At 32.7% G+C, this 13,501-nt stretch overlaps 1 protein-coding gene across 2 annotated transcripts in view; it reads left to right on the top strand.

Moving 5' to 3' along the window:
- pll (serine/threonine-protein kinase pelle) overlaps positions 1–13,501 on the top strand; it is a 68,045-nt gene that overhangs the window by 8,159 nt on the left and 46,385 nt on the right. The window contains exons 3-6 of one of the 2 annotated variants that reach the window (XM_075360417.1): positions 1,436–1,608; positions 3,151–3,334; positions 4,502–4,656; positions 10,753–10,938. In XM_075360417.1, coding sequence (XP_075216532.1) covers positions 1,436–1,608; positions 3,151–3,334; positions 4,502–4,656; positions 10,753–10,938 — 698 coding nt within the window. Of the gene's footprint in view, positions 1–1,435; positions 1,609–3,150; positions 3,335–4,498; positions 4,657–10,752; positions 10,939–13,501 lie in introns of both variants that reach the window. The other variant, XM_075360416.1, reaches the window with a different exon arrangement.

The raw sequence follows: 13,501 nt of genomic DNA on the forward strand, positions 1-13,501 counted from the left end.
TGATATTAGTCGAAAGGTTGTTGAAAAATTAACAGGTTAAAATTTAAGGGGATACTTTCTTAGCCAGAGAAGGATGAAAACTACGAAAAGTAAGCAGAAATGACAATTAAATAAAATAATGATTATTAATAATTGAAGATTATTAACATGAAATGAATTTAAAAAAAAAATAAATAAATGAGTAACACCTTCCTCTCTTATTAACATTGTTTATGGCTTTAATAAAATAATATATTTTAAAATAATATAACAAGAATTTTTCTACTATAATTTTTATTAAGAAAACAAGGTTTTTTCCAATTTTTATTCCAAAATATGACCTGAAATATTAAGATTGTGGCAGACTTTGTCACGCTACAATATTGTAAAAATTGTTTTGAATTTTTTATTAATTGTAATGCATTTTTGATAATAAGGTGATGAATGTCAATACCAGAATTTTTAGTATAAAAATTTATTTAGTGAACATATGCTGATACTTTATGCGAACATTCTAAATACAATTACTTCTGTTTATAAATATGCAGTAATTTTTTATAATAAATTGGTGAGTAACACTTCACAAGGAAGATGAAAACAGCAAGTTGTCTCCCAGAAACTGGTTATCTTTATTTTGGAGCTGTTATTTTAGAATTGTCTTAAAGGTATGATTAGGTAAAGGTATGATTTAACACATATTTCATTGACAGTTATTTCATGTTTGTAGTACAGTATATTTGTTTTTGTGTACTTAGATGTGTTAACTATGCATTGAGAAGTGGTAAAAAAACTGCAATAGTTTATTTTTTTATTTCAACTGATTTTTTTCTCCTTTATATTGAAAATAGATTAAGCATTGGTAAAAATAAAGTTTGGCAGAGTATTCATTGTCTTATAATATGTGCTTAGACATTGCCAAACGACAGAATGGAGATGATAATATATTATTAAAAATACTATATTTATGTTTTGTATCTTTTTTATCAGTTCCTTCATTAGTTTACAAGACTTTGATTAATTTAAAAAAAAAGGAATTTAAAAAAGTAAAGAATTTTCCCATTTTCTATTGTTTAGACCAGAGTAACAATTTACTTTTAAAACTCTCATTTCTAACAACATTATAAAACAACCATGTAATGAAACTCAATCATATAATAAAATAGCCTACTATATGCATGAATGAAATATGTAATCAGACATGTAGTTTCATCATATTTATGAGTGTTACTAAATTTACAGTAAATAATGTGCAGTAGACGTAATATCACTTTAGTGTACTTTTAGTTTGTTCCTTTATGAATGTAAAAAAAAATTTAACTAACTAGACATGTATATGATCATGCCTATTATGAATAAATATGCCTAAGCCTCTGGCTATAATTAATTTAGTTATATTAATAATTATTTTGTATTTTATTTACTAGACTTTTTAAAGAAACTGAAATATCTGTTACAGTTGATGCAAAATATCATAAATTGATTTATGAAGGAGAAGAAAGTTTATCTGACCAGCAAGACCCCGGTGCTGGTGGTGGCGGTGGCGGTGGCGGTGGTGGTGGTGGCGGTGGTGGTCCATTAGCTCTGTCTCTATATCCTGTTCCAGCTAACACACATGGGTTATTGAATCATGTAATATAAAATTTTTGCTACATTATCATAGTTATATATATATCTTTTAAATGGACTACTACAATTTAAGCCAAGCTTTGTATAAAAAAATATTTTTCAATTCTGAATAAAGAAAATGGTTTTTTAAACTACATGTTTTAAAAGCACACTAATGGTTCATAATTTTAATTATCAGGAGGATGGAAAAATGTCTAAAGGAAAGAATTTTCATTAGAACTGCTGCTAAACAATCTTGGCTTTCTGTTACAAAAGAAATCTTGTAACTTCTTTTTATTAGAGTACAGTATATTACTATGGACAGTTGTGGAGCACTGTGAGGTGACTGTATTCTTCTCTGATAGGTAACTGATATTATCTGCAGTTGATATAATTTTTTTTTCTTTCATGACCGTATTTCTAACATGTTGTTAATTGAAATTATGAAACTGAGTATTCCATAGTAGGGTTATTTTACTACATTTTCATTATAGAAAAATAACTTAATACTTGTATTAAGTACTGAAATATAATGAAAAAAAAATTATACATTTAATAAAGTGGCCTCTAAAGGGCCTAATGTTTAAGATTGGATTTTTAATCTTTTATAGTGAACTGGAAACATGCAGAAAGATTAACAAAAATTGCCCTTCATCAATAGCTTGTCAACATTTAGATAAAAAATGAACTACCAGAACATTGGACAAAAGCCCTCATCCACTTGCTACACAAAAAGGCGAACAAAACAGATCCTTTCTGTATAATAAATAAATAAAAGTAATGTAACAAAAAGGAGAAAAATGGGGAAATTAGATATAAAGATAGGTGAACACTATGTACCATAAATGGGAGGATTTTGTTATTTAGATAATAAAATTCAATGAATAGACAAAGTAATGTGGACATCAAATGTGTGTCATTAATAAAATTCTAACAAAGAGAGCACTCTTGGAGAAAAGAAATGTGTTAGTATCAAATCTTGTTGCAGGAGAATGTTGAAAATTAGGTAGGTCAATAAACCAACCAGATTGGTCTAGTGGTGAACGTGTCTTCGCAAATTAGCTGATTTCGAAGTCGAGAGTTCCAACGTTCAAGTCCTAGTAAAGGCAGTTACTTTTATATGGATTTCAATACTAGATTGTGGATACTGGTGTTCTTTGGTGGTTGGGTTTCAATTAATCACAAGACTACACTTCGCTTACACTCATACATATCATCCTCATTCACCTCTGAAGTAGTACCTGACGGTGATTCCCAGAGGCTAAACAGGAAAAAAAGGAGGGTAGGTCAATAAAATTTGAAATGAAGGATTTTCCTTGAAGACAAATAAGAGAGGAGAAACATTTTTGAATTGAGAGGGACAGGTTAGATTGGTGATGGTAAGGGACTATATATTAAGGTATCCTGATTTGGTTAATTTGGTGTTGAGTTTTGGGGGTGGATAGTCATTTTATTAGAATTGAAAAAAAATTTATTTTTAGTTTTATTGTTATTAGATATATATAATGTTGTGCGATAATTGAGTGAGTTTATTAATTAAATATATTTTATTTTTTTGTAAATTAGACAGAAAAAGATATGGGGATTGGTGCACATAACTGGAATAAACCAGCAGTTGCTTCTCCATCTCCTAAGAAAGTTAGTCTTCCACTAGAGTCAGAAACGCAGAACGATACCCATAATGTAGTTCAGGATGTACAGCCACCCCAAGAAAATAGAGTACAATTTGAAATACAACAAAGATTAGCAAGTGAGTTAATGTATTTTTAAGTAAATTTTGAGAAAATCTTACATGTGACAAAATTTAACATAGAGTGGTAATTTATTGCTTTGCAAAGTGTGCACGTAAAACATGTTAGTTAAATTACTGCTCATATATAAAAGTATAGAAAATAAAATTTGATTACTACTTTAGGGAAGATAAAGAGAAGAATATTTAGAACAAACTGAAAAAGAAAAGAGATAACATATCTCTTAGAGAAATTAATGCATTGTACAGTTGAGGAAGAAATCAAGAAGTAAATCTAATCAGTGTAATAAAATTTAATTAAAGTTTCTAATGAACGCTTAAATTGTGGAATGTAAGGTTTGTCTGTATCAAATTTTTTTCAGAGCTATTATGTAGTTGTCTTTTAAAATTATTTTTATCAGATTTAGTGGTGTTAATTTTGTATATCAGTTGCTGAGATGTGTGATTTGTAAAATCTGTGTATTATGCTTAATGTTTTTAAATGTATCTCTCCTTTGTATGAAGTGGTTTGAAAAGGCTGATTAGTGGTGTGTATAGTACTTATATATATATATATATATATGGGTTCTTTTTATCTTTGGATGAATGTCTTCTCAATGTGAATTTTGAGAAAATATTTCATGCGCATGTGCTACAGTTTATTAGTATGCTAATCAGTACTAAATTAGTTTGTATATTCTGATATTAACCCATAGATTAGACACTCTCCATATTCATCAAAAAATCAATCCATCTCATTGGAGATTATGGATGCTAAAAACCATGAAATTCCTTCTTATGTAGATATCAAGAACAGTTGTAGAATGTATAAAAAATGTATTGTAATTGACACACCCACAACTTGTCTAATCATTTTACAAAGTACAAACATCCAGCTTATATTTTTTAGAGCATAACTTAATGTACTTACCTTCTCATTTTTAATTTAATTTTTTTTTTTTTAAATTGGGATTAAGTTAATTTTAATTTCATTTTGAAATTAAAAAATGGCTACATATGTTTAGTTTAGTTTCTGTCTCTTTGATGATAAACTAAAAAATATCTGCTATTTCAGTAGAAACTTATTAATTACTTAACTAATTTTTTACTTATTCCTGTATTTCATTAAAAATAATGTACTAATTATGTGTATCTTTTTTTCAAATCCAACCAATGCATCTTCAGCAGCAGAATTATGTATTCCTGTGATAAATTATTCAGAACTAGAAGAGGCTACACATGGGTGGGATAAAAGTTCTCTTCGTGGACAAGGTGGATTTGGTAAAGTCTTTGAAGGAATATGGAAAAGGACACGAGTGGCTGTTAAAAAATTAGAATCACAGGTATCTATTATTAAATGTATTCTAATAAATTTATGAACATTATGTGCTTGCCATAATTTTGATTGTTGGTAGAGTTATGTTGAGTTATTTAGCTGGGTTCTTTAAGGGAACTAGGACCAAATTTTGCTGTGATTAACACTTTTAGTGGAAAAGTTGTTGTAGTGGTTAGTTTGCCTCAAATTCGAGACATTCAATGGAATTGGCTCATTCTGGTTTAGAACTAGGCTTCTAGCTTAGTTCCTGAGGGCGACGTGGTAGCTGCAGGTGTCCGTTGTCTTCTTCTGAAGGCATAAACCTAAAACTACTATCTCGGGGTGAATTTACCGATGCAGATATCCCTCAGGGCATCTGCAATGGTGGCATCTCAGTGGCACCTGAACTGAATGCTGTGGTATGTGGTCAGTTTGAGGGCGAGAAGATGTCCTCTGTTAAAGCCACTACTGGTTAGGAACGGAGGGGGTGATGTAGCAACCGGACATGCTACGAGGTGGGATCTTCTCCCCTTGGGGGAGAATCAAGATGTTGGTAGAGTGGCAAGCCCAACAGGGCAAGGAACGAGGGGGTGGTGTGGTGTGACCGGAACGTCACTAGGTCTTCCCATACGGGGTTGGGATGTTGGTAGAGTGGGTTTGATGGAGTGGTAGAGTGGAACGATTCTTCTACTGGTCGATATATGCATGATATCTTTCCAAATGTTAGGGAGTTGCGTGCTGTTAGCTGGGTTTCCCCCAATCGGTAAATTACTCAATTTCTTTTGGGACATGGTGCTTTTAGGGATAGTTTAGGTTGGTTGACTCTGGCTTGTGCCCGGAGTGTAGGGTCAATGACACAGTGGACGATGTCCTTTATGTATGTCCGAGGTACGAAGCTGAGCGTACCAGAGTTAGTAGGGAACTTGAGAGAGTGAACTCCTTTGATCTGCGGGTCAACTGGAGGACTCGCAGAGATTGGGCAATTGTTGCTTGCTTCCTTCGATTCCTTGCCCTGTACAGGATTGCCGAGTAGGAACCTGGGTGGCTAGGGTCTGCCTGGATAGTTGACTGGCCGAAGGTAGGCGCTTTGGCAGCAAGCCACGGTTAGCTAGAGTTGAGGTGATTAAAATAAAATAAGCTATTGGTGGAGCGGCGACTGCACTGCCGATGGGCATGGGATACCACGCAGCTGTGAGGTGTAGTAGCACCTCGATGATGGTTTATTGAGGTGAATGTCACGTAGGATTCTGCGATGGAGCCAAGTGGGAGTAGGAGGTCTGTCAGCCTCTTCCTAGTGGATTAGACTGAAGTCCATAATTTAACCTAAGTCGGGTTTGAACTAAGTTAAGGGAACTAGGACTAAATTTTGTTGTTGTGATCAACATTTTTGGTGGTATGTTGTGTTTATTGGCTCGAATAATGAGACATTTATGGAATTGGCTCACAATAAGTAGAACTAGACACGGGTTTTGCGCTTCCATGAGCTCGGTTAGCTAGTCCAGAGGGATACAATGTAGGACATTGAAGATGTCCGGACGAGGCCTACAGCGAAGGCAAAAGCTGAGTTAATAAATCACCGATGCAAATGTCTACCAAGGCATTTACATCAGTGGCATCCCAACAAGTCCAGGCTTATTACTATGAGATGTAACGAGTTAGAGGGCGAAAGACGACTTCCGTTAAATCCCATCAGTTCTAGGAACAGGGAGGGTGTGTAGCGACCAGAATCGTCACAAAGCAGGTATCCGCTTTGGTGTTTGGATGTTGGTAGAGTGGTTCCTCTGATTAAGCCAATCATGGCTAGGAACGCAGGGAGTGGTGTTGCAACTGGCAGTGTCAAGGCGGGTTTTCTTCTCCCTTGGGGGAGAAGAATAATTATGAGATATTTACTCACAAATTGGCTCTTTAGAGTGTATAACTAGGGGCAGGGTTTGTGCTTCCCCAAACTCGGTTAGCTAGATTAGAGGGTGATGAAGTAGAACAGTCAAGATTGTCCTAAAGAAGCCTACAGCGAAGGTGAAGACTGAGTCATTAATTTACTGATGCAAATGTCTACTGAGGCATTTACGTTGGTGGCATCCCAGTGAGGCCTGGCTTATTACTGTGAGATGTAAAAGGTTAGAGGGCAAAAGATGACCCGTTAAAGCTCATCAGGGCTACGAAGTGGGGGTGACCAGAATCATCACAAGGGGGGTGTCTTCCCCTACGGGGATTGGGATGTTGGTAGAGCGGTGGACTGTAGCATGTAAGTGACCTGAAATGAGTGACAAGTCACTCCAAAAAATTACACTCATATTTAAGAATGGAGTGAATATATATTTAAGAAAGTGAGGAGTGAATTTTCCTATTAAGCTTCTTGATTGAGCCAAATACTGGGTGAACAACTGAAAACTGAACTGAACTGGCTCAGAGTAGTAATTTGAGGTCATTTTTAATGCTGCTATATTCATTGCTACTACTAACACCACTATTGGTTATGCATATTATTACTGTTATCTCTTGTTGGCAGTTGTAAACTAGTTGGCAGTTGGTATGCTTCAGTGTAGTATAGTTCTGTTGTTTCCAATTTTTTTTCTTAAAGCTTTATTCAATTGAGGAAAAAGTTTATGTATTGAAAATTTATCTGCATTCTATATTCTTTCAAGAAATATGTCAAATATTTTCAGAAAAATTTCTGAATGCCAATATCCCAGCAAATAGGGTACACAATTTGGTTAAAAAATGCCATATATGTAGTTGGTTTCAAATGCGAAACAAAATAGTCAACTTTCCATTAGGATTCCATTGTGCCTGTCTTCTCCAAAACATTGTTGATGGGCAGATAGATCTGTTGTTGTATTTCATACCAGACGAAGTATGATTTCATATAACTAAGCATGTTAATTCGCACACTGAGGATTGGATGATTAAAAATCCTCGCTGGATGTTTGAGCCTCCACTTCATGATGAGAAAATTGGTGTGTAGTGTGTTGTTTCTGATAATTGTATAATGAAGCTAGTATTTGTTTGACCAGATTGTCAATACGGAAATGTGTACCATACAATTTTTAAAGAATCCTATACTCAGTTAACAGATCATGATAAATGAGTACTCTGTTCTGATGGAGTAAAGGGTCACACATTAAACAATTCACTAGAATACAAGCTACATTCTTGTAGCTTTTAGTGAATAACAAACATTCAGAAGAGAGTGGTGGCCTCTATATTCCTCAAATTTGTCTAATTGAGATTTTTTCCTTTGGGGCTATTTGAATGATAGTGCTTATCAATCAAATCCCCATACTATTGATGAACTGAAGGCAAACATTCAACAAGTAATTGACAGCATTAAGAAGTATGTTTTGGGTCAGGTGACTCTCAGTATAATCACTCTAGCACAAATGTGCATCATTGTGCCAGGCAGTGAGTTCAAACATCTGTAAGAATAATATGTAAACTTTTGCTAATGTAAATGCAGAATCTAATCTGACGTTTACATTTCATTCATAAGATGGTACATGTCATGTCATGTGTTTAGTCTATTGTGGTTTGGTTTTAATTTACTTACCTGTATATGGCTACATATCAAAAAAATGTATTTGATATTCAGGTACTAATAAAACATGTAAAACTTTCTTTTTGTAGGCTTCCAGTATAATGAAATATTTGCACCTACCTGTTAATTATTGGCACTTAAGTATCAGCTGTTTGAAATGATTATTTATTATATGAATTGAGCAGCTGCCGATGGCTTAAACAGGACAAGATAAACTCAGTTTTTTTGAATATACAGAGTGGTGTAGTCAAACCGCACTTTTTATAGGTATTAAAATAACATACATAAACATTTTTTTTTTATTTATTGCCAAAAATATTAAGAGCATAAATGGAAATTAGTATAAAAGCAAAAAAAATTTCATTTTTTGAATATCACTCCAGGAAGATGGCGACCATCATTGTCTGAGTCTCATACAGAAATTGTCACTGTCATGTCTTAGTACCACTGGTGTTAGTGCATAACCTCTTTAATCTCTTTAATCCGCACTTTTAAGTCGTGTAATGTTGCTGGGCATATCTTGAAAACCTTTGACTTGATAAATCCCCATAAAAAGAAATCACAAGGGCTCAGGTTTGGTGAGTGTGAAGGCCACTGATGAGGCGGCTCGGGGAAAAGGTCTTTCAGAAGGTTTGACTCCATCTTGTTGGAAATTAGTGTTCTCATTCACCGGAAATTGTTGTTCTGGAATGAGGAAGGTTTTCAGCATTTGAACATAGTGAGCTGATGCTGCTATAACAGCATGTCCATTATCATCCTCAAAAAAATACAGGCCAGTTATTCCATTTAAAGTGATTGCAAACCAGATTGTAATTTTGGGTGAATGGAAGGGCCATTTGTAGAGATGGTCAGGGATGGTAGTGGCTCCATAATCAAAAAATGTATTTATTAACATATTCACTGAGGTGGAAATGAGCTTCATCACTCATCCATAGATTATCTACTTGCTATGGATCTACTTCAAGCAGTTATAACATGTGCTCACAAAACCTAACGTGGATTTAAAATCATGGACTGTTTGCATTTTATGCTGGTGTAGGTGCAAGTCATCTTGTAAAATTCCTGTTACTGCTAAAGTCCAAAGTTCAAGAACAACACTGTGGCGCCTGGCAGATCTTTGAGGGATTCTTGTAGTCACTGCTCCTACTGTCTTCACATTCTCAAGAGTTCTAAGAGTTCTTGCACTACCACTTCTTCTTCTTCTTCTTCTTGTTTGACCTGTTGTTTTTAAGTTAGCCCAAACAGAAATGGCTTTCCTACTTTGAACAGAAGCACAAGATGGAAAATGAAAATGTAGGCGAAATTTTCATTATGCATATATGTAACTTCGACCATTTTCTAAATACGTTGTAACAGCGAAACCTCGTTGTTCACTGGTCCAATGCTGCTTGGTTACTAAACTTCCAAGTGTGTGGAAAATGAAGGTCTGCCTACTTCCCTTACCACATGTCCCCACCATATAAGCTTCTTAGAAACGTGTGGTTTGACTGCCCCAACCGTGTATTTCTGCTTCTCTATTTATACCTTTAAAATTTATATTGGTTTTATCAGAGTAGTAAATATCACCTTTAAGTCAGTAGAGTACTTCTTAACTTTTTTCAAAGGTTTCAAGATGTCTGATTTTTTACTGGTAAACGTTCAAAATTAAATTTTTTATTTTAATCAAATATTCTACAATAAGATACTGAAACCTTGAAGGGAGTAGTTTTATATCTTTTGTCCTTGAACATTTGAACTAATATTAGTTAAATTTAAAAAACTAAAAATTTTTAAACCATCAACATTACAATTTTCATTTTTAAATCTTCACTTTTATAACTTACAGCCTCAGTTTTTATGGAAGTGCATGAAAATTTTAACTTTAAAACTTTGTAATTAAATGAGGTACTCTGACATTGAGATTGTATTCAATCTTACATCTTGTGATGTTATTTACTAAACTGTAATGAGCAGTTGCACTTTTTAGCAGTATATTTAAAATCATTACCAAATGACACCTTCAATATGGTGTCACTCAGTTTTGCCAACACAGATATTATTGTTTACCAACCATGAACAATATTTCATCATTATTGGTAAATAACATTGGTGACACAATCGACAGTCACCATACTTCCATTGTGGTGAATATATTCAAGAGGAAGCAAGTCTGATATCTCTATCTCAGGTGGTTTATGTGCATTACACTCAAGAAAGACCAAAGTAGTTACTATAAAGTAACAACAGACTGATTTGCTCCATTACTTCAGCTTGACAAGGGAATTTAGTAAATTTAGGTTACTAAATTTACGTAAAAAAATAATTTAAATGAATGATTCTGTTAACTTATTATTATTAATTCATGAACAAAAACTTTGCGCTACTAAATTTTCTTAAAAACTATGACTAGATTGATTTTACACAATTTATTCCAATAGTAAAAAAAAATATTTAAAGAAAATATAAAAAAATCTGTGTAAATGGTTTTCATAATTTTACTAATTAAATGCAATAGTTTCAGTTAATTATTGTGTTTTTGTAATCCTGATTAGTATAGTAGTAAATTATTTACTTTTTATTTTCTGTTAATTGTGATGTACTTATTTGAAGGATGATGCTTCTGAAGAGTTACTAGAGGCATTAAAGCAGCAGTCACTTAAGGAATTGAAATGCTTAACCTCATTCCGTCATAAAAATATATTACAATTGTATGGGTATTCTGTGGATGGAGAAGCACCATGTCTTGTTTATGAATTTATGGAAAATGGTTCATTAGAGGATCGACTTCAGGGTCGTGTAAGTAATTAGTGTTATTATTGTTATATTAGCAGCTGTACATAGATAATTTTTGTGTTACATTTGTTTTGTTTTCTAATCTAGTTTGAGGGCAATTTAGTTAAAGTAAGAATTGATTACATTTATTTACAGTAAATGTTGATGGCTTAGAGGGCAATCTCAAGAGGTATTTTCTGCAGTATTGTCAATTAGCTTCAAGCTCTTGAGTTCATTAACATTAGTTTTCAGTTGCATTTTATTAACTTAATTATCAACCCACTGATTATGAAGTACCAGTGGTGATTAGTATTTAAATGCAAAACATATTCACCTATATGAAGTTCATTGACAGCTAACTTGGGGTTTAATTCTGTAATAAAAAAAAATTGTAAATACGACTAAATAAAAAGTTATTGTAAGTTTAATATAATTTGATTTTTTGTAAAATTGATGTAATACAGTTACAATGGAAGTCCCTTTCTAGCATTTTTCAATAAAGAGAATTGAAAAATAAATCATAACAAATTTTGTCAACCCAAATTAAACCAGATTTGCTGTTCTATAAATTGAGTAAAATAACCACTTCTTAGATTTATAAATATTAAATTATTTATATCTACTTGAGCTCTTCTTGCCAGTTGTTGAACTGATAAAATTACATATTGTTTTTGGAAATCTTTAAATAAAATATTAATATGAAGCAAATTACTTTATTTTTCTTTAAAAACAATGTGTAATAAATTAAATTAGTAAAAATGTTAAAGATATAAGTTTGCTCAATCAAGAAAATGAATTTACAGGGATGATTTGTCTTTTCTTTTGTTACATTATTATTAGTCTGTAATTATGTTTGCAATTTAATATGGCTGCTTAACATTTGAGACATATTTTAAAGTACCTACATGAATTATAATTTCAGCTACAGATTTGGTTACAAGTACAAAAATCATGAAAAAATATTGGAAGATAAATGTTTTTATAATCATTTTCCTTTCTGTAGAAAGTCACTAACATGTTACACATGCCATCACTAAAAAGTTTGCACAGCATTACTTTCACAAAAATATTTTTGTAACACAAGCATTATCGCTTTGGGAGTTAAATTCATATGTTTAACGACTCATTCCAACTTTGAAATTAATTTATTAGTGCAGTTATTTGAATTTAAGATGCCATAAAATTTAAGATGCATTCTAAATTTTGTAGATAATTTTTGGAAAAAATAAAAATATCAAATAGAAATATTAAAATACTGTATAATTTATTTGTTATAAATTACAGTAAGTCATATAAGTATTTTGTATATATATATATATATATATATATATCAGTATTTTTAAGTTCATTCTATTCTGAAAAATGAATATAAGAAGTTAATAGTAGCTGCTTACAACAATTTATTGAATAATCTAAATATGCAATAAAACATCTTAATCAAAAGCACTTAACACTATATTTTGTATTATAGTACCTCAAATGTAATGTAGTTAGCTACTTACGTATTTAGCTAGCTTTATAAGTATTGTATTTTATAATTAATCACAGTAATTTTTTTTTGACTAAACAGTGCGCTTTCTATGTTGTTGTTGAGTTGTCATCATCAGTTTCATCTGAGTCAAATGGTGAATCAGATTCATTTGTGTCTGTGGTTTCAAAGTACATTGTCCTCAGAACCATCCAGTGCATTTGACAAACAGCACTTCAAGAATGACTTTTTAACTGTTTCTGATGGCAAATCATTTCAAGCTTTTGATATCTATTCTACAATCATAGTTGCTGATGCTCGTTTAATTTTGTCGCTCATTGTAAGGAGATGATTGTGTTCAGTCAATCACTTATTGTATTGTGCACGAATATGATCTTTAAAAGATTTATTACCCCTGACATTCAGTGGTTGTAATTGACTTTTCATACCTCCAGGAATTACAAGTAAATTACATTTTCCATTTATCAGTTTTTCTTTAATGTTGTCAGACAAATGACCATGAAAAGTATCCAACACTAACATACTGTTTCATTTCAGAAGTCCACGTGGTCTATGTTCCCGTACACATCCTAACCAATCTTGCATTAGATCGCTTGTCATCCAGGAGTTCTGTTGTGGTTGAACAATTACACCATCAAGAACCTTTCTTTTGGTACAGTTTTCTTGTTCAGAATTGCATATGGTGATAATTTATTTCCATTAGCAATAGCATTCGACATATCAATTACTCTTCCTTTCTCATGTCCATTTTTTACTGGTACTTGTTTTTGTTCCTTCTCATTTACAGTGTAATTTGGTGGCATTTTAAAGAACACAACTTCATCAGCATTACCAATTTGACTGAGACAGTGCTGTTTCTTTAATTGCAGATCGATTACATAACATTGATATTGCACAATTTATGCTCGTAATCTGATGGTAATTTCTGGCAAATGGAGGTTCTGCAACGCAATGACAGACATTGCCTTTTCATGAATTTCTCACACCATCCACAGCTAGTTTTAAATTGAAGATCAATATTTCTGTCAATTTTCCTGGCCTTTAATATCAGTCTATCCCTTGTCACTTGAAGACAAGCAAAACAGCAGCATTGATTTC

The sequence above is a fragment of the Lycorma delicatula genome, chromosome 3, assembly GCF_047948215.1.
Source record: "Lycorma delicatula isolate Av1 chromosome 3, ASM4794821v1, whole genome shotgun sequence".
Lineage (NCBI taxonomy): Eukaryota > Metazoa > Arthropoda > Insecta > Hemiptera > Fulgoridae > Lycorma > Lycorma delicatula.